The 24366-nt window shown below is 43.0% G+C and overlaps 1 protein-coding gene across 1 annotated transcript in view; it reads left to right on the plus strand.

The window, feature by feature from the left end:
* The window catches only part of LOC124615670 (cytochrome P450 6k1-like), a 134080-nt gene that overhangs the window by 8164 nt on the left and 101550 nt on the right, over positions 1-24366 (plus strand). Inside the window, exons 2-3 of the mRNA XM_047143698.1 lie at positions 9091-9317; positions 19582-19820. Coding sequence (XP_046999654.1) covers positions 9098-9317; positions 19582-19820 — 459 coding nt within the window. The 5' untranslated portion in view covers positions 9091-9097. The remainder of the gene's footprint in view (positions 1-9090; positions 9318-19581; positions 19821-24366) is intronic.

Raw genomic sequence — 24366 nt, forward strand, 5'->3', positions numbered from 1 at the left:
AGTCAATTAGCGAGCGTTCTAGTGCGGACCAAACGTGCTGTTATATAGTCATGACGGATTCCACTGTCGAGCAAACTTTGCCGCCAAAAGTGTAGCACTGCGTTCTCGCTCGCACAAGGACATGTGGTGGACGGTGAGCGGTCAGCATCGACAAGTTTGAGCGTGCCAAGGAAAACAACTTTGGCGCCAAAAGTGTGGCAGGGAAAGGCCGACCGTTGTGTGATTCAGCTCCAAGGCAAACAATTTTGGCGGGAAACGTGCGACTGCACTGCTATATCAAAGATGTGTGAGCTGACTGTGTTGGAGCACAAGTGATGACCGTACTGCTTGAAATAAAGTCTTCAGTCCCTTCCCCCTTGCAAAATCAATGGACGTGACTTATGTTACTATAAGTGCAGTTTATTATTTGACGCGATTATGATAGGCTACCAGTGAAAATAGATAAGTGACGGAGAAAGTTCGTACGTGTGATCAATTATGGTGTTGGGATTTGAACTCGTGATAGATTTTTGTTATGGATGTAAGGAAAAATGGCTTTCTCGCCGAGAAAATCGGACATCTTGATAATTAATAAATGATAATAATAATAAATAGAAGTACAGTTTTCGTGACATTATCGTGTTGGAATTTGAATTTGGCGCAATTTTCTAGTGGAGGTATGCCTACAATAATAATTAATAATAATGAATGATAATAAATGATAAAGAATGATAATGAATGACAATGAATTATAATTAATGTTAATAAATGATAATAAATAATAGTAAATAATAACAAAGAAAAGTAGGGTTTTGCAGCCATTATCGTGTTGGAATTTGAATATGGAGTGAATTTTCTAGTAGAGGCAGGTCAATAATAATAATAAATAATAATAAATGATAATAAATAATAATAAATGATAAGAAATAATAACAATAAATGATAATTAATAATAATGATAAAGGTAAGTACAGTTTTTGTTTGCATTATCATGTTGGTATTCAAACTTCCTGCCATTTTTTCTTCTGGAGGCTTGGGTTAGTGGACATCACAAAATTGGTCTATTTTCCTGCCAAAATTCAAAATTCCCGCCGTTTTTTCTGGAGGTTAGGTTAGTGGATATAGCACAATTAGCCTGTTTTCCCGCCAAAATCTCCCACCTTGGATGACATCATGCGATGTTGCCAATTCTACATGACGCCATCTTGGATGATGTCATCGCCGCCATCTTGAATAAATTTGGCAACAATGCAGAGTTGCCTGATGCATAGGTTGCCCTACTACTGGGAATATAAACTGTTGTTCCAGACTGCAAGTCCAGTGTGCTAATCACTGCGCCACCTCTCTCGCGTGGTTACGTCTCAGAATCCAGTTACAGGCTTTGCGCCCATCGGTGATACTGAGCCATGCCTAAAGAATCCCCCATGCAGGTTCAGTTTGCTTCTCGGTGGAATTCAGTTCCCTGCCTGCTGCGATGAGTACACCAACTTCCCTTCCCTTTAGTCTATCATTTCGATGTCCTCTCCGATTTACCTCTAAATGCTCACTGTTGTCAATTTCGGGTTTCAACCAACTTTCTGTAGATAGTAGGCCTGTTTTACTGCTTTTAGAAGCAATTCAAACCTTGGAACTTTGTTTCTAACCTTTAGGTCGTTTATTGCGAGGACTGTAGCAGTCTCATCTGTCAACCCGACACACAGTCAGCTACCCGAGCAGCAGCTTCTGATTTGTGCGTTCACCTGTCTGATTTCCGATTTAGATACTATACTATCTTGTCATAGAACCTCCAAATTCTCTGGTTCAGGCATTCCATTCGACTCAGTACCTAGGTGCCACGATCAGACCTTGGGATAATGCTGCAGACTGTGGACTGCGTTAACATTTCGTGAATCAGGCTGGACTTATCAACCTTCCTTGAATGTCACCGCGATGATACAGGTATGTCGTGTGAAACCAGTCTGCAGGGATCTGGCCCTACTTACACCAATATCTGCAGTTGGCAGCATCCTCTTGCCTCATCAATTGCCGGAACAGTCTCTTCAGCATGCTGAATGAGGCCTCTAGATATACAAATAGTGCAGAAGGTGATGCTAACCATCCCTTGCTGCCATTTCTCTCAGTGCCACCGACATTCGTCATACGTTCAAACTCCTAACGATTAACAGAGCCCTGCTCTCTTGCACTTGATTTTCCCTGACACAGCAGACTTTCCAATAGGTAAAGTACTTCTCACTGGCTTCGTTTCAGTTTCCCTGGGAGACAGCACTTTAATATTCTGCTTAAGGGGTGGGGTGTGGTGTGGGATTCCCAGCTCTCTTCGGACCGTATCTCCACCATTCAGGGTCCCAGAGCCCAGGATTAACATGCAACTAAAAGTCTGATAACTATATGAGTGGTGACAGACCACGTACGTCCTTTAGAGGACACGTTATCCATGGTGGAGTATATGATCTCAGGTCTCTGTGGCATCCCTGGTATGTGTTTCTCGCTAGCACTCACACCGCAGCATTTTTGCAGCAGCTTTCAATCACTTGACCACAGTCTGGGCGATTTCCAGCTGCTTATGAGCAGGAACTAATTGTTCTGAAGCCCAAGCACAGGACTCACAGTGGAGCTGTAATGCAGCTGTTGCAATAGTTTACAGGACAGTGAACGAATAACTTGAAACTAAGCTTGCTGATTCTCTTTAAATTTCTGGATGTCTTAAACTACATACGTCACTGAAATGAAAACAACCAAGGAAGCTATTTCTGTTATAACAAGAGAATAACGTGGAATTAAGGTCTATGCGTTTCCTGGTAATGTGACCATTTTTATCAAAAGTGCCACATACTATAATCAAACTCCATTAAATTAATAAACTCAGCCAGTATAAATTAATTGCCAGCTAGAAATGAGATGTTTAAAGTTAATGTTAAACATTGCCGTATCTACTTACCAAATTTACATAGTAATTTATTGTTCTGGACGATTGTTTAAATGTGTAGTTGGCAATCTTATTGACTGCATGTTGAGGAGAGGCCAGCCGAAATGGCGAGACCAAGTCAATGTCCAGCTATTAGGTGGGCCCAAAGGTCTGACTGCCAGTACGGCTGGGGAGGGAGAGGTCAGGTATAAATTTTGCTCAGTATATTGCGTGCGGCCAAGCTTTGTTGGAGAAGCGCCGTCCGTTTTTCCGTCCGAAACAAAAGAAAGCTATTGCGTACCGCTTTTAATGTGGGGAGTCCACTGGCGCCAAAGAGCTATGTCGGATGCTAACAATGACTAGGCTCTGAGCACTATGGGACTCAACTGCTGAGGTCATTAGTCCCCTAGAACGTAGAACTAGTTAAACCTAACTAACCTAAGGACATCACAAACATCCATGCCCGAGGCAGGATTCGAACCTGCGACCGTAGCGGTCTTGCGGTTCCAGACTGCAGCGCCTTTAACCGCACGGCCACTTCGGCCGGCAACAATGACTAGAGACACAGTATCGCAAAGCCCTGTGTCCTGCAATAAACCTGTATTATGGGAACCGAGAGAGGTGGTGGAGTGTTAAGCTGAGTTGACACACATTCGGAAGGACGACGGTTCAAATCATCTTCCGGCCATCCAGATTTAGGTTTCCTGTTATTTCCCTAAAGCGCTCCAGGCAAATGCTGGGGTGCTTCCTTCGGAAGGGCACTGCCGCTTTCCTTTCCCATCCTTGAAACAGTCCGAGCTTGTGTTGCGTCCCTAATAACCTCGATGTCAACGGGACGTTGAACATCAATCTTCCTTCCTTTTCTTTTGTATTGTGGGGAGAGCTAGGTCCAGGACTGTGCAAAGATAAGACCTATGAAACAGAGTGAGAGAAGAGACAATCTGGATTTCTCGCACTTAAGAATATGGTATCCAGAACTATTAGGATAGTGCCAAGTTAACTGAATTGTTGCAGGTTCTACTAAGGGAGAGTAACAGCAGCTACCACTGGTTAACATAAACAAATTCTGGAGTGGGGGAACCACAATAGTTTATGTGTTCTTGGAGAAGGCTTCGTTGGCTGAGACGCGAAATAGGATAGATGATGCGAGTCAGAAGTTGCCAGTTTCTGGGCTTTAGCACTAACAATCTACACTGTTGTTTAATTGTATTCAAACTGAGTATGGAGGGAGATTGTTGCATTGATCGTTACTAGAAAGAATCACTGACAAGGTAGAAGAAAAATTCTGCTTCTTGCTGGGAGCACTCTGTGGAATTTACTTCCATCTGAGACTTGCTAGGGACGCTTCAGTCAGGAGACGGATTTCGATATCCAGCTCTGAGGGAGAGCAGCTAACGTACACGCCAGTGACAGAATTTTCAGCCACCACAGCCGCCACCGGCTGGTGTGGACGTGCGGTTCTAGGCGCTTCAGTTTGGAACCGCGTGACCGCTACGGTCGCAGGTTCGAATCCTGCCTCGGGCATGGATGTGTGTGATGTCCTTAGGTTAGTTAGGTTTAAGTAGTTCTAAGTTCTAGGGGACTGATGACCATAGATTTTAAGTCCCATAGTTCTCAGAGCCATTTGAACCAACCACAGCCGCCATTCGCGGGCATTTAACGTTAAGGATGGTGATCAACTCCAGTGTTCGCAAATCGACTTTTAGGATGTACACAAAGATTTCGGACTGACTTATTACTTTCAAATTTCTAATTCATGTATATTTATTAGCAATCGTGAGTTCAATATGCGCTCAATCAAGAAAGTGGGTGCATACATGACTTCTTCTTGTAGTTCTTCCTTTTCCCTCTGATTAACATTCATCAATTACCGCGCAACCTTTGGTAATTTAGTTGTTTCCCCAAAGGTTATGTTGACTTTAACATATGCACTTGAACTTTATTACCCAATCTTTGACAAGGTGTTGATACTTCGATTCCATAGCATCTTATTTTAAGAACGTTCCCCGTATTCGTACTCTTGCGTTTAACTTGAAATCTACAGAGAATTATAATAAAAAGTGTTTTATAATGATCATTGTTTTACCACATCGTGAGTTACAGCACTCATGTTTCATGTATGCCAGGGCCTTACCTGTTTAATAAATTCGATTCATTAAGTTACCCACAGGAATACACCTGAATTCAAGTGTTGCTATGGGGAGCAATCTGGTTATTAGTTAGGTCACCCAGAACAGATATTTCTGACTTCCACAGGAGTATGTCAATGGCTCAGCCATAGCCTCACACGTGCAGGTACTTTCAGCTTTGAGCCTGGAACATTTTAAATTTTTAATTTTTAGAGCTTATGATCACTAACAGAATCACTTTATATATGTGACAATAAAAGAAATATATGATGAATGGAATCAATATACACGGATGTTGATAGGCGAAATTAAATTTAACATGATGTTATAGTTATTGTAGGCGAAGAGCAAACTACTGTGCTACAACTTAACAGAGCGATCATACGGTGCACTTTCAACCATTCCTGAGAGAAAACCTATAGGAAAGCTGAAAAAGGTACAAATATTGCAGTAGTTAGGTAAATAGTTCCACTGCGATCAAAGACATTTCATTTTCCAAACCAGACACTGCTGTTAAAATTTGCACAACGCGCAAATGCCATTTGCAAAATATGTTCTATACGACATTCAAAAACACACGAAAAATTTCAGATATATGTCTTGCTTCTCATAGATGTTCAACGAAATTAACAAGAACGATTGTCTGAAGGACAATATCAGCGCAAAAATTGCATAGAGCACAAATGTAGATTACAACCGATGTTCTAATACGAAATACATTTTCGCAGCATCAAATATCCGAAAGCACATGACATGCATGCGTGCACATATGAGGAAGTTTCAAACAATAACCACAAAAAACACGATTGAATTTCATATAAAATGTGGGTATTTAGATATTCGAAGCATATTTTTATGACACACGTGATCTCACACAAAGGAAATACTGGAAATCGGCATAAAGCCGTAAAATGTAAAAGCCGTAGAATGCATGGAGTTTGCGCCTAGCTGGTTCGGTGACACTTTCTTCACAAGAGCGAAAAACATGAACTTTGTAGACGATCTGATCAGCAGCATCCGGTCTGCTATTCGTGGAAATTAATATCGGATGTATCCACCCTTCGCCTAGGACCGCTTGAACTCTGCTGAGAACACTTTAACGCCATGACTGAACGCCTGTGGATGTTTCGCAGTCCACTCTTCCTCAAGAGCGGAAACCAGAGAACGTAGTGGTGCCGAACGCTGGAGTGTCGTGAGAAGACTACACTTTAACTCATTCCGAACGTTTACCATGGGCTTCAGGTGGTGACTCTGGCCTGACCAGCGAATTTCATGAAGGTCATTGTCCATAAAAAATTGCTTCGCAGATGCTGCTCTATGACAACGTACTACAATCATCGTCTTCGAACTGTTCCTCTACGGCACGGAATATACAGTGCCGTAAAATGTGTTCATATTCTTAAGCGTTTAGCGTTTTCTTAAGTGTTATAAAGGATCCATATTTTAACTACTAAACACACCCTCATACGGTAACACCAACTCCTCCATACTTCGCTGTTGGTCCCATGCACGATGACAAGTACTATTCTCTAGGCATTAGCCAAACCCAAACACTTCCAGCGGATTTCCACGTGTTATAACGTGATTCAGCACTCCAAATCTCTTGTTTTGAAGTCATCTACTGTTTAGTGGCGTCTCTCTTCACACAACTACAAGCATCACTTAACATTGACTACAGAGCTTATGACAGGTTGCTCGATGACTGTACCCCATTCATTTTGACTCTCTACGGAGAGTTACTGTGCTAGATGGACTGCCGGTAACTCTTTGAAACTCAAGATACATTCCACAGAATTGATGAGATTTCTTACAGTAACACTCCGCAATGCTCGGCGGTCACCGTTCAGCAGTCATGAAGTCTTCCCAGTCTCTGTTTAGCAGTGGTTGTTCCTTCGCATTTCCACTTCACAATCACATTATCAACCGTGGACTAGGGCAGCTTCAGAACGATTGAAATGTCCTTGATGCATCTGTCACTCAGGTGACATCCAGCGATTAGTCCACTTCACATTTACTGACCTCTTCTGACGGACTCATTCTGTTGACACTGCTGCTCTGCTGACTACATAATACACTCATGCTCATAAATTAATGATAATTGCAAAATGTGGTGCCACACAACGCGGCACTACACAAAATTGTCGCTAATAGCATAGGCACAAAGGGAACACACACGACACAGATCTGTAAGTCCACGGTATTGGTGATAAGTTGAGAAAAACGTCCCGAAACACCTGTGCTACAAAACGCCATTGTTTCCTGCGCATATACCCCGACGTCAATATGGGATATAATCACCATGCACACGTACACAAGCCGCACAACGGCATTCTCTGGATCGGGTGGTCGAGCAGCTGCTGGGGTATTGCCTTCCATTCTTGCACCAGTGCCTGTCGGAGATCCTGAAGTGTCAAAAAAAAAAAATGTTCAAATGTGTGGAAGTCTTATGGGACTTAACTACTAAGGTCATCAGTCCCTAAGCTTACACACTACTTAACCTAAATTATCCTAAGGACGAACACACACACTCATGCCCGAGGGAAGACTCGAACCTTCGCCGGGACCAGCCGCACAGTCCAGGACTGCAGCGCCCAAGACCGCTCGGCTATTCCCGCGCCGCTCCTGAAGTGTCCTAGTGGTGTGAAGACGTGCAGCAATACGTCGACCGAGAGCATCCCAGACGTGCTCGATAGGGTTTAGGTCTGGAGAACACGCAGGCCGCTCCATTTGCCTGATCTCTTTCAAGGTACCCCTCCACGATGGCAGTTCGGTGGGGCCGTGCATTATCGTCCATCAGCAGGAAGGTTGGACCCACTGCATCCCTGAAAGGCGGACATACTGGTGCAAAATGACGTCCCGATACACCTGACCTGTTATAGTTCCTCTGTCAAAGACATACAGGGGTGTACGTGCACCAACCATAATCCCACCCCACACCATCAAACCACGACCTCCATACAGATCCCTTTTAAGGACATTAAGAGTTTGGTATCTGGTTCCTCTTTCACGCCAGATGAAAACCCGGCGACAATCACTGTTCAGACTATACCTGGACTCGTCCGTTAACATAAGCTGGGACCACTGTTCCAATGACCATGTACTGTGTTCTTGACATCAGGCTTTACGGGCTCTCCTTTGACCAGGGGTCAGTAGAATGCACCTTGCAGGTCTCCGGGTGAATAAACCATGTCTTTTCAGTCGTCTGTAGAATATGTGTCTGGAGACAACCGTTCCAGTGGCTGCGGTAAGGTTCCGAGCAAGGCTACCTGCAGTACTGCGTGGGCGTCTGCGAGCACTGGTGATATATCGGTCTTCTTGTGGTGTTGTACACTGTGGACGTCCCGTATACGTTTCCTGTCTGCTGGAATCGTTGCCATAATGTTGAGATCACACTTTGGGGCACACGGAGGGCCCGTGCTACGACCTGCTGTGTTTGACCAGCCTCCAGTCACCCCAGTATTCTACCCCTCATAACGTCATCAGTATGTGTTCTTTGGTCCATTTTCAACACACAATCACCATTAGCACGTCTGAAAACGTCTGCACACTTACTAGCTGCACCGTACTCTGACATGAACCAACACATCTCTTCGTATGTGGACTGCTGCCAGCGCCACCGTGCGACGACCACAGGTCGAATGCACCGCATGATCATACTCCAGGGTGATTTAAACCAGCAAACCGCCCACCAGAGCGTTAGTTCACCATGTTTCACCATTATCCTTAAATTATGTGCATGAGTGTACTCTGCGCCGCCTCTCGTGATAGCTAGTGGTCAATACCGTATTACACAGGGTGTCCGGATAATGTCGATCAGTTAGTGTAGCTTCAGTTTATCCCACTGAAAACAGCCAAAATCGTTGAGCAGAACAAAATTCTTCTTACACGTAAAACAGCTAGCCATGCACAGTGGAAGTCGAATAGCCTAAGAACTGTCAAACTCTGTTATGACAGTTCGTTTTCTTATCACAGTCGTCATACGAAAAAAACGCTGTTTTAGCTTTTTGGCAAGAGCGACAGCTGCAGTGGCGATGTGCTGTAAGGACTGTGGCGCTTAACATAACTCCTTGGTTATAGAGGCACGATGGGTGTGTACCTAGACGGATGGCTGGAGGAGCTGGTGATCGCCCTATCGGCTGTGCTGCTGGTAATCTATGTGCGCTTCCAGTGGGGGTACCAGTACTGGAAGAAGAAGGGCGTCCAATACGTGGAGCCGTCTGTCCCATTCGGCAACATGGGAAAGAGCATTCTGGGCCTGGAGAACTATGGAAACCTACTCCGTGACCTGTACGAGAAGGCAAAAGGTGAGCATTCTCTTTAGTGCTGGATTAGTAAACAGGAGTAACCTCATTATTATTATTATCTTTATTATAACGGATATAAATACAGAAAACTGCGACCCGTCAGTTCTTGAAACAATGATTATTCATATAATACAACTTTCGAACCTCTTCACGCTCATGTTCTGATGGGATACAAATAAGCTACATGTTTATTTCTGTAGTGACATGCTGAGTAACGGCTCTGTACCATGAACATAGGAAAATATGTAGCAATATAAGCGTCAGTGTCGTGGCAGAAGTGCCTCCAACAGTTCTTCAGGGTTTCGTTCTATGCCCTAATTAAACCAACACTGGGGTTTCAAACTCCAGTGACGCTATAGAAAGTTTATCAGTTGTCAATTCGACCCTGGTGTCAATCTGCAAAGGGTTCTTTATGACGAAGCCCTAGTATTAACACTGGCAGGTGCGGCTGTATCCAATGACCTGTACTTCGCGAAAGGCAATGTTTCGCGACTGCACTAAACAAATATGCCGTTGATGTTCTAGGCAGCGATCGTTGACACTGAGTATTTTGTGTCCGATATACGATTCATCTGGATTTATGGAATTTTCAGACGTCCTTATAGTCTCAGGTCGCCAGTTGTTGGCTTGTGAGCTGCAGTTGTGCAACATAACTTCACTGGACATTATTTGCTGTCAAGCCCATTGAATGGTGCTGATTACATGGTGTTTATTTGGAACGTGGTGACTCAGTGGTTGCACGCTGAATCTTTCGTTGTCTACCAGAGTATGATGTTTCAACGCGAGGGTGCTCCATCTCACGCGGAAATTTATTAACTTAAGCTTATAATTAGCAGATATCCTCTTGTTGCTCATGAAGTGTCTGTCAAGTATTATTGCCAGTGCTATTGTCAGATACCTCACATGAATTTTGGATTTTTCCACAGGGTTACATGAAGTTGTAGGTGCATGAAACTAGGCTGAAAAACTCGAGAGGAGCTGCCTGTCTTATTGTACAACAGACAAGACGGATATTTAAGAGAGGGCAGCACAGCCTTTGAGCTGTTGTACTGCAGTATTAAGACTGGTGGTCGCCTTGTTGAACATTTATTGCGAGCTAAAATTGTTATAAGGCATAAAATTTTATTGTCAATGACAAACAAAGTACTCATTCATCTCCGACCCTTATTTCCTTACGTGAAAATACTTAGTTTAACATTCTCTACCATCTGAAAGAGTTTGAACTCAAAGGTTTAGACATTCTGCACACATATCACACTTGAAATTAAAAAGCGCTGAATAGAAATTACATTATCTCCAAGATTCGCTGTTCCTGAACGGGAAGGGTGGTTCCATCTGCCAAGCAGGAAGACCAAATTAAGCGACTAGATGCGGCGTATGGAGATGATAACTGAGCAGTCAGTAAGAGGAAAGTTAGAGAACTGGCGCAGTAGCGAAGCCATAATGTCAGATGTGCAACCGAATAGGGCATTCTGCTCAGAAACGTTCACAGGCGCATAGATGATGAAATCAAGGTAACACTCGCTCCCCCCCCCCCCCCCCACTCCCCCTCTGTTACGCAGGACATGGGCCAGAGTGACCATTGTGCAACTTTCCCAGAAAGCTCGAATACAGGAAACCTTTGTGCAAAATCAGTGGCAGATATCTATATATTCGGCTATATAAAGGGAAGATCGTATAAGTTGTTGTTGGATGCAAGACCGCAGGTATCCATGGCTAGCCAGGGAATATTGTGTGCAGTGAATCTGAGCCCCCCACGCTGTAGATTAAGTAGTGTGCATGTTAACAATGCTCATTCTCTGTTCTACATTGTTGGGTTGCTGAGTGCGATGGAGAAATTTCTAAGTATGTTTGGAAGTTCGTACTTCCATACATGTTAGCTATGATTCCATTCTCTGTCTGGGCTTCCTGATCAAACCTCACGCCAAAGCCGATTTACATCATCATAGAGTAGAACTGGATTGCACATCACTCAGTCCCAATTCTACTGCTGGAAGACCCAAACTGTCGCAAGCAACAACCGAGACATCGGATAAGCCAAGTGAACATGGTTTCTTAGACTCGATTCAGGGGATGCGATATTGAAAGACGCAGGAAAGCTGATGTGGATAAACATAGGAGCTTATCTGCCAATTAATGTTTTATGTGTGGTAGAGACAATGCCACGTGATGAGGAAATGGATCAGGCACAATGTTATGTATGATGTAGTTTATCATATGTGCAGGAGGTTGATGGTATCAGAATGGTACATGTCAGTATAGATGATTTTGGTTCACGGAATGTGAGGTTATCAACAGGTATACTCACAGTTCACTTAGAAATGTCAGAAGATTGATTATATAAGGAATTCGATGTAGAATACTAGAAGCCAGGACAGTCTCTAAATTTTACTGCAGTAAGGGGGGAGACACCCCACATGAAAGGGAATGACAGAGTAACTATGGAGAAGTTACTGGATGAATATGCAGGATTCTTTAACCCATCTTGGCGATTGCCAAATACACCTCTGGTACAGCACAGAATTTTCACAGGGAATAAGTCACTTGCATACAAGAAACCACACCGAGTCCCACATTATTCACAGCCTGTGTTGGAGGAATTTGCTGATGAAGAACTTTGGGATGAAATTATAGAAAAAGTACTAGTCCCTGTTCGGCACTAATAGAAGTTGTGCCAAAAATGTCCTTGGATGGAAAACGCCCTTACAGCTCTGCTGCAATTGCAGGTTTCTAAACCAACGAATGGTCTTAGACAGCTGCCCCATGGCCCACAGGTGGAATCTGGCCCAATGCTGTTATTTCACCACCTTGGATTTATATAGTGGGTTCCACATGCATGCAGGCATATCCAAACGAACAGACACTGTGGCGACCACAGCTGTTATGAAATACATTGACATATTGGCAATTGCGAATACAATCAACCATTAGTTGTAGAACAGAATGACAACCATGAAAAATTATGCATATTCAAAGGTATATTGCATCATAATTGGGTATAACAATGGCTGTGCAATATTGTATTTATCCGCTGACACCAGGCAAACGACATTCAAGTAAAATGTCTTGCCTGTATGACAATATATATAATGGATGCACAAGCACAGGCTGTAGACACATGGTTGACGACATGTGCAAGTTTGAGTCTGACCATGAGTCGTGCACAGATAATCAAATGGCAAAACAACCACTCATGATTAGCAGGAAATCTGTGTTCGAGTCCGGGTCCAGCACAAGTTTTCATTGTCGTTATTCCATTCTACAGCTGATGCTTGTCTAAATTCGCAACTACGAATACATTGAAAGTAATGATTGGTTTACCTACAAGACCACAATAGTATTCTCCAAGGACATTCAGGAACGCATTATGTGTCTGTGAGAAGTGTTTGAACAGTGGCGTGCAGAATGGTCGACCCTCAGTTAACAGAAGTGCCACTACATACCGAAGTATGTCTGCTGTCTAGGCCCAACTGCTGATGAGGATGGTGCATTTACCAGTCAACAACTAGTACAAGCCATCAGATATTTTCCAGTGCCTAGTATGGTAAAGGTAGTACAATCATATCTCAGAATCACCTATTTCTATACAAGATACATCCCGAATTTGGCAGTTGTGACAAGACCTCTCTGAGCACTTCTAAACAAAAACAAGAAAAGAGTACATTTTCGCTTGGCTCTGGATTGTGAGGGATCATTTAAGTAGTTGAGGGAATTATTGAGCACTAGTCCCATCCTCAGTTTTCCTTAGCATCAAAAACAGTAAATCTTGCCTTGTGACTTGAGCAGTCATACCTTATGCTGTGTCCTAAGCTGAGAGGCAGATGGTAAAGAAACCATAGCCTATGCTTCCTTACAACTAATTAAAGCAGAGGGATATTATTCAGTTACACAAAAGGAAATGCTGATGCTAATTTTTGGCATCACATATTTTCGATCTGCATGCAAGACATTTTAAGGTTTATAGTTGCTTCTGGGATTAACGGATCCTACAGTCTGTTTAACCCATTGGGCCTTACAGACAGGCAAATCTGATTTTGAGGCAGTTCATCATCCAGGAAAATCTTACAGCGTTGTGACCATGTTAAAGTCACAGAATACATGCTGCAGACTGAAGTGGAATAGGCATGGAAGACTTGTAAAGAGCTCATGCGATTGCTCCTGATTGTCAGCAGTTCGCGAAACAAGCACAGATCACCTCTGACAGTTTATTTCTTTACAAGCAAGCAGGATGCGTTCGGCGCTTTGTTGTATCAGCTAGTATAGACAAGAAAGTAATTAGGCAATTCTACAATTCCATCTTCGGTGGACATAGCACGAATGAGCCACAGATCACTGCAATGCAGAAATTACTGTGGCCATGGAGAAAACATTTTGAATGTTACATGAGAAATCATCCTCTTTACACACAAAGAGCTGTCTTGACCAGTCAGCAAATTACACTGCAAAGACTGATTGGGGCAGAGACGCCATAACAAATGACTGGAATTGATGTCCTATGTCCATTTGCACAAACATCAGCAGGGAACTAATATGTACTAACCATCATCGATCAATTCTTGCATTCGTTGATCATGAATGCCATACCAAACCAACATGCAGAAGCAGTGAATCCAGCTTTGGTAAACCAATGGTTATTGAAATTTAGCATGCCACAGACGATAACAATTGACCAATAATTGATGAAGGCATGAACATTGTGTCAGAGTTATTGAATCACTTATGTCGACTATTACATACAAAGAAACTCTGCGTGAGTGCCCTTTACCCACAAGCAAACTGCACTATCGATAGAGTCCATAGGGCACTGAGAAAATGCTAAGTTATTAGATAAAAAGTAGGCACGATGATTGAAAAACTCTCCTAGACTTGGTCTAAGGCATGCACAACTCTAAAATCCACAAATCCAAGCTATTTTTTGTCAGAAAATGTCCTCACCTTCCGAACTACGTCAACCTTCTCCAGGTGTTTGGGACTTTACTAACAGATTAGAAATTATCTGGTGTCAGCTGAAGAAACATGAATACGAAGGCTCTAGAAAGACTGGAAAGCACTCACAATAAAAAAAACGAAAGTTGCCTAAAATATCATTTCAAGGAGCGGATAAAGCTGTCTAGTCCTCAAGTTCCAAAGGGACAACTTAAGAAGTTTATTCCGTGGTACCAAGGACCTTATCACGTAGTCGATATGACATCCCCAGTTAATGTTAAAATAAATCTGCTGGCCCCAGTCACAATTGGCTCCTTCCAAAAGGGAAAGAACGAATTAGAGAGAACAACAGGAAGAAAGGTAGAATCAACCCCGTGAATCAGGGTGTACCTGAAATTGTTCCAACATGTCCACATGCATTTAGATCACGAGGTAACCATGGCAGTTGATTTTTAGTATTTGCTCATTAGTTATGAGAGATGTTTGTAAGTGCTTATTCTGGTTATGTCTGTGTTCTTGTTGTTTTTATGACAAAGGCTCACAGGACACATTTGTGTTTAGGTAATTGGTTAGAAGACTTTGTTTGTCAGTAGAACATTAGTGTGTCTAATTTAGTTTAGAATGAAGCAATCGATGCTACATGGTGCAGTAAGCTTTTTGTTTGATAAATATGTGGTTCCTGTAGAAGTAGATAAGCAGACAGGAAATATATTGGCGGTAAATGAGAGTGAATATATGTACATGTGACACACTTTACCAATTCACTTTAAGGTTAAGAATTCTTCATAACAGTTGTCTTATGGATCAGTTTAGTCATTCAGAACGCCGAGGAATTTGAAGAAGTACTATTCTCCACAGGAAAATTACTGTCTCCCACAAAGTGAATACACACTGTACCTGAATCGTGCGAGTATACTCTGTTTCGCTGCGGGGAGCCTGCGCCAGGGAGGGCAGGGAAACCGAATTTTCGCAGAAAGTAGGGTCACCCTGGCTGAACGCAAACTGACAGTTGTCATTGTCACATGCTGCGACCAAAGACACTCCAGCGGAGCCCAGCATACTACTATAGGGGCAGGGATTTCTGATAACAGGTACACGATGCGACATTTCATTCACTACCTGACAATTACCTGCCACTAATATCAGAAACACAAACAATAATTACTCGTTAATTTACCTACCAGAAGGCCCTTCTAGATTTTGTATAAAAAAAATTGACTTAATTAAAAGGTTCGTTAGAACCAACGCTTCAGGCTACCCTAGACCAGATGATAGCAGCACATAATGGTCGTGTGACAATGAAACGTCTGCTCGATCACATGAGGACAGACACATAAATGTAGAGCTAGTGCATCAGCAGCTTGCATACTACTAACAGTAATAAGTATAGTGTACTGCCACCTCAGCTGTAGAGTTCCCCAAAGCCCGCCCCTCCAACTCCTCCATACTAGTCGTATCGTCAACATAGACCCACACTCAGTGAGTATATGTAGTAGTGGAAAGAAAATTAGGGATTTAGAGACTCACGTGTGAGCTACTTGCTAGCGTGGTCAGTAAGGAAAACAAGTGTGAACGGCGCTAGATATAAAGTAATAACGTGAGTAAAAGCGGAAATGTGAGATGTATATAACTGTACGTAAACCATGGTGCGTGTTTGAGCCAAAATCTGGGACTGGATTTTTTTTCTTTAGGGAGGAGGGATTTCAGTGGAATAAAGCTACAACAAAACTTGGAGCAGAAGAGGAAGCTCAGAACAGTATTGAGGCCACAGCCAGACGCAGGCACTGGTCACTGAACTGTGTGACCAACCCCTGTGTCACATGTACCAGAACCACCGCACCAGGCACCACCCCTGTTAACACAACAAAGTCAGCAGAGGTGCCATTTCCGCAATCGATACTGTGGCTGCAGCAACATGACTGAGCAAACTGCCACATCTCAGTCGTTGTACCCACTTCAAACTTTTCCCTGTGACCAATCATTACATCTCTTCTGTATCTGTCACCACTGACAGTTTTGATTTAACCACTGATCATGTCTGTGTTGAAAATCTGGATTTAAACTCTCAGGTCCAGCCTGTCAATGTCCTTCACAGCTGGGCTGTCCAATGGTGCACAGTCGCCACCATATCTATGACGCTGCCTCCTCCACGCCGTCAACCCTACGGCTACTGGCTGAGGGCTCAGCCCTAGCACACGGACTCCGTCCTACCGCCAAACCTCCAGCCGGCCTCATGCCATCACCGTCCGCCGCCGAGCAGTGTCAGCGGAGTCACTCGCTACTCTCTATGAGGAACGACAGCATCGGCATATTCTTACCAGCTCACTTGGGTCCGAGGATCATCTCCCATCGTCAGCAGTCTGTTTCAAAAGCGCGGAACTATGCCTGATCAAGGTCGTCAATAAAGTGTTCTAACAACAGACTGCTTCATTCATTGCCTGTTCCTCCACCCAAATCCAGCAGAGAGCCGCCTGCCCAGGCCTTACATCAACAACACCATTAGAATTTTCATTGTAGTTAATGATGTACGCTACGGTACATTTGATTTTCTTTCTCTTGTTTTATCAGATTTCCCCATCGTGCCTTGTGATCTGAACTTGTTTCGCTTAGGTTGACCCTTGATTTATGCGACTCTTTTTATCGGTAATCTACCGATGAACTATTGACTTCGAATGTCTATATTTGTCGAATTACTGGTCTTCATAAGATCGCTTACTGACCCATCAGCTTAGCTTATAAGCTACGCAAGTTATGTTTTTGTGTGGCGACTTCATCTGTCTAACTAAATCCCCGCTACTGCGTACAAGGCAACAAATTTTGCGCACACTTTCGTTGCTTCTTACAGATGCATCACGTCTGTGTCATATAACTCGGCAAACGGTGAATTTGTAATATAGCTATACAGGGTGAGCATCAGTAAAACCGACAATGAAATGTTCTTCCAACACGTGTCTGGAAGTGCATGGTTGCCATGGTAGGTGGCACTGACGAATGGCAGTTCCTCTGACCACGTGCTGCGTGTTCTTTGTGTGTTGCAGGCTGTGTGACTGACGCAACGTACTGCAAGCAGCAGAATGGCCCGGTATTCATGTGGGGAACAAAAATTACCCTCGCAGACATCAACCACGTCACACAAAATTTCAAGCTTTTTTTGGACGTTTGTTAGATCAAGGGTCCTTTAAGACAGAGAATGTGCAGTGAAGCGGTGAACTGTGCGTACAGAAGATTTGGAGGATCGGGTTCTACAGGATATTGAAACGAACCCTAGTACAGATTCCTGGCAAGGGCCCGGCAACATGTACGATTATGTGCATCCTGCGTAACAACCGCTACTGTCGCTATTGCCTGTAATACCATAGACGCCACTTTGAACATATGTTATGATGTGAAAGAGATGCAGCTCTGTACTGTGTTCTGGGAAGATTTGTTGTCATTGCACGCACACCGTTCATTTCCGGACACATTTTCGTAGAACTTTTTTCTTCCATTTCCAGTCGGGAAGCCGTCCCTGCAGTTGCTCGGTTTCATTAATCTTCACCCTGTATACATTATACTGAGAAAACTCTTAATATGTGCTCTGTTAAAAAATTATTGAAATATGTTTTATTAAAACGTGTCCATAGCAAATGAACAGTTACCCAAGGGAGTAGCTTATACACTACTGACCATTAAAATTGCTTAACCAAGAAAAAATGCAGATGATAAACGGGTATTCATTGGGCAAATATATTATAATAGAACTGACACGTGATTACATTTTCACGCGATTTGGGTGCATAGATCCTGAGAAATTACCCAGAACAACCACCTCTGCCCGTAATTACGGCCTTGATACGCCTGGACATTAAGTGAAACAGAGCTTAGATGGCGTGCACAGGTACAGCTGCCCATGCAGCTTCAACACGATACCACAGTTCATCAAGAATAGTGACTGGCGTATTGTGACGAGCCAGTTCCTCGGCCACCATTGTCCAGACGTTTTCAATTGGTGAGACATCTGGAGAATGTGCTGGCCAGGGCAATAGTCGAACATTTTCTGTATCCAGAAAGGCCCGTACAGGACCAGAGACATGCGGTTGTGCATTATCCTGTTGTAATGTAGGATTTCGCTGGCATCGAATGAAGGGTAGAGCCACGGGTCGCAACACATCTGAAATGTAACGTCCACTGTTCAAAGTGCCGTCAATGCGAACAAGAGGTGACCGAGACGTGTAACCAATGGCACCCCATATCATCATGCCGTGTGATACGCAGTATGACGAATACACGCTTCCAATGTGCGTTCACCGTGATGTCGCCATCATGATGTTGTAAAGAGAACGTGGGTTCATCCGAAAAAATGACGTTTTGCCATTCGTGCACCCAGGTTCGTCGTTGAGTACACCATCGCAGGCGTTCCTGTCTGTGATGCAGCGTCAAGGGTAACCGCAGCCATGGTCTCCGAGCTGATAGTCCATGCTGCTGCAAACGTTGTGGAACTATTCGTGCAGATGCTTGTTGTCTTGCAAACGTCCCCATCTGTTGACTCAGCGATCGAGACGTGGCTGCACGATCCGTTACAGCCATGCGGATAAGATGCCGGTCATCTCGACTGATAGTGATACGAGGCCGTTGGGATCCAGCGCGGCGTTCCGAATTACCCTCCTGAACCCACCGATTCCATATTCTGCTAACAGTTATTGGATCTCGACCAACGCGAGCGGCAATGTCGCGATACGACAAACCGCAATCGCGACAGGCTACAATCCGACATTTATCAGAGTAGGAAACTTGATGGTACGCATTTCTCCTCATTACACGAGGCATAACAAGAGCGTTTCACAAGGCAACGGCGGTCAACTGCTGTTTGTGTATGAGAAATCGGTTGGAAACTTTCCTCATGTCAGCACGTTGTAGATGTCGGCACCGGCGCCAACCTTGTGTGAATGCTCTGAAAAGCTAATCATTTGCATATCACAGCATCTCCTTCCTGTCTCTTAAATTTCGCGTCTGTAGCACGTCATCTTCGTGGTGTAGCAATTTTAATGGCCAGTGGTGTACAATGTATACAGGGAGATCCTGAGGTACATTCAGTATCAGCTTATTTTCCGTACTGGTGCGACTGAACCACGACCAGTATTCTATGGTATGTAAATTACCAACGCTGTCCGAAACAGGTTATTTCGTTAGACATAAGTATGACTGAGCCAAATGATTAAATTATTCTGAAAACAACTTTTCCCTGTCGTCTCCAGTTGGACAGAAACGTCATTGTTTCCTCAAATACATTTGCCCTATGTGCCAAAATTGGACCCGGTTAGTGGGTGATCATACAGCTGTTTTATTATGTTAATTTCAGGCAAACGGTTCGTTGGGCTCTACTCGATTCTCCACCCTGTGCTCCTCGTTCGGGATCCTGAACTTATTCGCCAGATTCTGATAAAAGACTTCGGATCATTTCACGAGCGAGGTCTTTACTTAGACTACGAGGAGCCGCTCTACAGGCAGCTGTTCTTCCTACCGTCTTCTGAATGGCGCCATCGCAGGGTCAAACTGACGCCCGCATTCACCTCTGGCAAACTGAAAGGGATGTTCCAGGTGAGCTGAATAACAGCATTGTACTGCACAGCTACGTACTTACATAGGTTTTTAAGTTGCTTTTTAGTGTCCGTGTGTCTGCGTGTATGTGCTGTGTGTGTGTGTGTGTGTGTGTGTGTGTGAGAGAGAGAGAGAGAGAGAGAGAGAGAGAGAGAGAGAGACAGACAGACAGAGAGAGAGAGAGAGAGAGAGAGAGAGAGAGAGAAGAGAGGGAGTGAGAGAGCAAAAGCGAAAGCGAGAGCGGGAGAATATATATATATATATATATATATATATATATATATATATATATATCGCGGCATGAACAAATGAATTTTTTCATCGTATCATATTATTAAATATAGTAGAAAATCTGTATTGATGTGTGTCTGATCGTTTATCACATGTTTGTTCTGAGAAATATCAATCTGAATATGACAGTTTTCCTATTTTGGTTAATGGCATTTGTTGTGGTTGTTTGTTCTGATTATTTTCGTAATCTACAAGGATTCCTGTTGGACGAACATCCGCAACTGAGCATTATAATAGAGGTCGAAAATACCGCTTCAGTTGTAAATTTCTTTTATCATCACGATCTATCATAGGTAGTAAAACCGCACCAAGTACACGTCCACAGCGGCGCTCGGGGACCACAGCACAGTTGCGACACCTGAGGATGGGCTTATGAGAGCGCGAAACCGGTCGTGATAATAAAAGAAATTTACAACTGAAGCGGTATTTTCAACCTCTAGTATTTTCATTATCATCTTGTTCCATGTTTGTAGGATGGTAGTCGTGGTATTTTAAGTGCTCTGAAAATCTAGAATGGTTTGTTTGCACAGTTTTACATGTATTCCTTGGTATGTTTGCCACTCTGTGTGTTAATTTACACTGAGGTACCAGAAGTCATGGGATAGCGATGTGCACATATACAGATTGCGGTACTATCACGTACACAAGATATCGAAGGGCACTGCGTTGGCGCTGCTGTCATTTCTTCTCAAGTGATTCATGTTGAAATGTTCACACTTGATTATGGCCGCACGGAGGGATTTAGTAGACTTTGAACGCGGAATGGTAGTTGGAGCTTCTAACAGTACCACCACTTGCAAAGTAGGTTAGAAATCACATTAATAATGTTGCTCACGCAGCATATGTTCGCTTTATCGGGCAACAGAAAAGTTATTGACTGTTGATGGTATCGTCAGAATGGAAATAATGAAGTCACTGTAAAAAAGTCATTAATTTTGGCACTTATCTTGAACGGATTCCCACGTAGATTTCGTCGAAGTTGTTATGGCTCATCTTACTGATTCTAGGGTGATTCCACTTTGACTGATAGAAGGTCCAGATATGTATTTTAGCAATATTTGAAGACCTAACAAATGCGTTTTTCAGGAAATTCTTAGTGATCAAACAACCCAGATCAGAACAATGGTATGGTAGAAATAATTTTTGACTTGGAGTTCACGATCCACATTTTTATTAAACTTCTTGTAAATTCACATATACTTCTTCTTAATTGTCACATCATCAAGAAAACAGTTTTGTATCAATCTCCATATATTTAATTTCCACTTTAACCAAACACAAGACATGACTGTTCTTTTACAAAGTGAAACAAAGACTGCTCTGTGCGCATTCGCTCCAAAACGGTAACAAGTAAGCCAAAGATTATTACAGTCTCACAGAAATGAATACACACAAGAACCATATCACTGTAATATATCGATACATCTGAGTACTTATACACTAATAAAACCAAATGTGAATATTGTCACAAAAATACGTCTGTTACTTCGCAGAAAAGTAGTACGATATTACTGGTATCGAGAACTGGGGTTGGAGTGCCGTAAAGGTCACGTAAATAAAGAACATTACAAGCTACACGCATGGGACGTTCCATTTCCGAAGTCGTTACGGATTTCAGTAGTCCGAGATCCACAGTATCAAGAGTGTTCCGAGAAGACCATATTTCAGTCATTACAACTCGCCGCGAACAACGCAGTGCCCGAAGACCTTCACTATCGACTGAGAGCCGCAGCGTTTCCGTACAGCTGTCAGTGCTAACAGACGGTAGGGTTCGAGTATGACGCAGACCCCCTGAAGCCATGAACCCAACTCGTCAAAAAGGCACTAAGCAAGCTAGTGGTGGCTTCATAATGGAATGGGCTGTGTTTGCATGGAATGGACTGCGTCCTCTGGTCCAACTGAACCGACTGAGACACTAAATGGTTATGTTCGGATACTTGGAGACCATTTGCAGCCATTCTTGGACCTCATATTCCCAAAAAACGATGGAATTTTCATGTCATCGCACCACATTGCTCGCGATTGGTTTGAAAAACATTCTGTACAGTACGAGCGAATGATTCTACCACTCAGATCGCCCGATAGGAACCCCATGGAGCATTTGTGGGACATAATTGAGAGGTTAGTTTGTGCAGAAAATCCTCCAGCGGCTACTATCCCGCAATTCCGGACGGCTATAGATGCAGCATAGCTCCGTATTTCTGCATGGGACTTCTAACGGCTTCTTGAGTTCGTACCATGTCGAGTTACTCCACTATGCGGGAAAAAGTAGGTCCGACGCAGTACTTGGAGGTATCCCATGACTTCGGTACTCTCACTGTAAAAACGGATAGTCTGCCTCTGTTGGTGACGAGCTTGAAATGCAGATCATACACGTTTTGGTTTAGGATCACTCAACAACAGAAAAGCATTTTATACCCTCCAAAGCGATAAGTGGTATCTGACGCTTTCGACACAGTGCAAGGAAGCGCGGCACCGCCACGGAAGCCGTTGCCATGTGTCAGCAAGCGGACCCCTCACAGTTTTGATGATGCGGCTTTCAAATGCACAATGGCAGACAGTTTGCCAAGAAATTTGTCCCATAAATGTTATTCGAATTAACTGTTATTACCGATGTCTAATAAAGTAAAATACATTGTAACTCTGGTACCTTTACGCTCAAGACTTCAGCATTCAGACGAAAGATGCTATGAAAATATAGACAACGAGCGTTTTCTACGGCGAGACGTTGTATTTAGACAGCCTGCTGTTTACTGCTTGAAAATGGGCTTATACGTAGCATAACGGCTCTAACAGAAGAAAAGAGTTGCTCCATGCACTGCTGCAGCCTACATTGTTGCCAATTTGTGCAAATTGCCGGAATTCAAGAATTATCAGTATGGCCATGTTAATTGCCCAATGTCACGATTGGCGCCGTCAAAGAGTGCACATATTCCAGGCCATTGAAAATGCATTACAAACAGTAAAGGCGAAACGCGTATGGCACACAAATTGTGTTACATTCAGCTGTGTTCCAAAGAATAGTTGTAAACATTCCATAATATTATACGCAACTTAACACGAGAGGACTATAAAAGTTGTGGATAAATGGAAGTCGAGTGATTGTTAATTTGGTGGATGAGTCTGGGTCTATGGAACCATCATCACAACTTTGCATGTTGTTCGTTGCAGTGTAAACCCATACTTTCATTGAAAGTCATAAACTGAGATACTGTTTGTAAGTGTGTGAGAAAGACGTTTCTTTTTTCACTTTCCTAATTCGAAATGCTTAAGGAGGAGATAAGTACATTCTTGGCAATACAAGTTCAAATATTTGCGCGCTCCATCGTCGTCCATCATATAATTACTCACCTTGACTTGGTAATAGCACACTTGTAGTCTTTCTTTATTCGACTGCTTATTTAAGCACTTTATAGATCGCTGAAACATTTCTGCCTTTGTAGGATTGGCTTCAAATTTAGCATAATTTCTTCGTCTTTTGCGACACAAAAATGTGCCTCTTACCATTCAAGACATCTAGAATTACTTCTGTACCTGTAGCTTGAAATATTTATCATTTTATATGATGATGCATTTAATATTATGTGCCAATGGTGAATTAGTCAAGGAGTAATTACACACAAATATAATGAACGTTCCATGATTGAATATGAAAATTTTATTTATCAACTTCAGGATTTTATGGACGTTGAATTTAACTAGGACAGCTATCTCCAATAAATCACAACTAATCGTGTTTATTGAGGACAGACATGAGAAGTGTTCCGGAAACAAATAACTACCGATAGTCGCGTAGAACAAGCAAGACGGCCTATAACGAGTATAATCTCAGGGCACTAGACCAGGATATTTGTGGTCTGTCAGTGTATCGTTCCCTTTCTTTTCGATCGTTCTCGATAATAACCAAGTACACCACTGTGTAAAGACGGAGTTGTGTGTGTTTGCAAGCAATGATTCAGAACAGCGGAGATTACGGGATCAGACGATCGACAAAGAAATATTCGCAGTTTGAACTGAGAACCATTTTACAGCCAAAACAGAAACCAAGTGGTTGTCAGTCAAGTCGAGAATCCAAGAGCAGTGTCTGCAGTGTAAATAAGAGCTGAGTCATATACAGATGTATGAATGTCACCTACTGATGGCTCCCTAAAATAACATTTTAACATTCATGTTTGTATATTCCAGATTCCTGGAATTTTTCCCAGTGACTGCTTATTGATTACGTTTGTCTGGTAGATGTGCAGGGTTTTATATC

This window comes from Schistocerca americana, chromosome 5 (assembly GCF_021461395.2).
Source record: "Schistocerca americana isolate TAMUIC-IGC-003095 chromosome 5, iqSchAmer2.1, whole genome shotgun sequence".
NCBI lineage: Eukaryota > Metazoa > Arthropoda > Insecta > Orthoptera > Acrididae > Schistocerca > Schistocerca americana.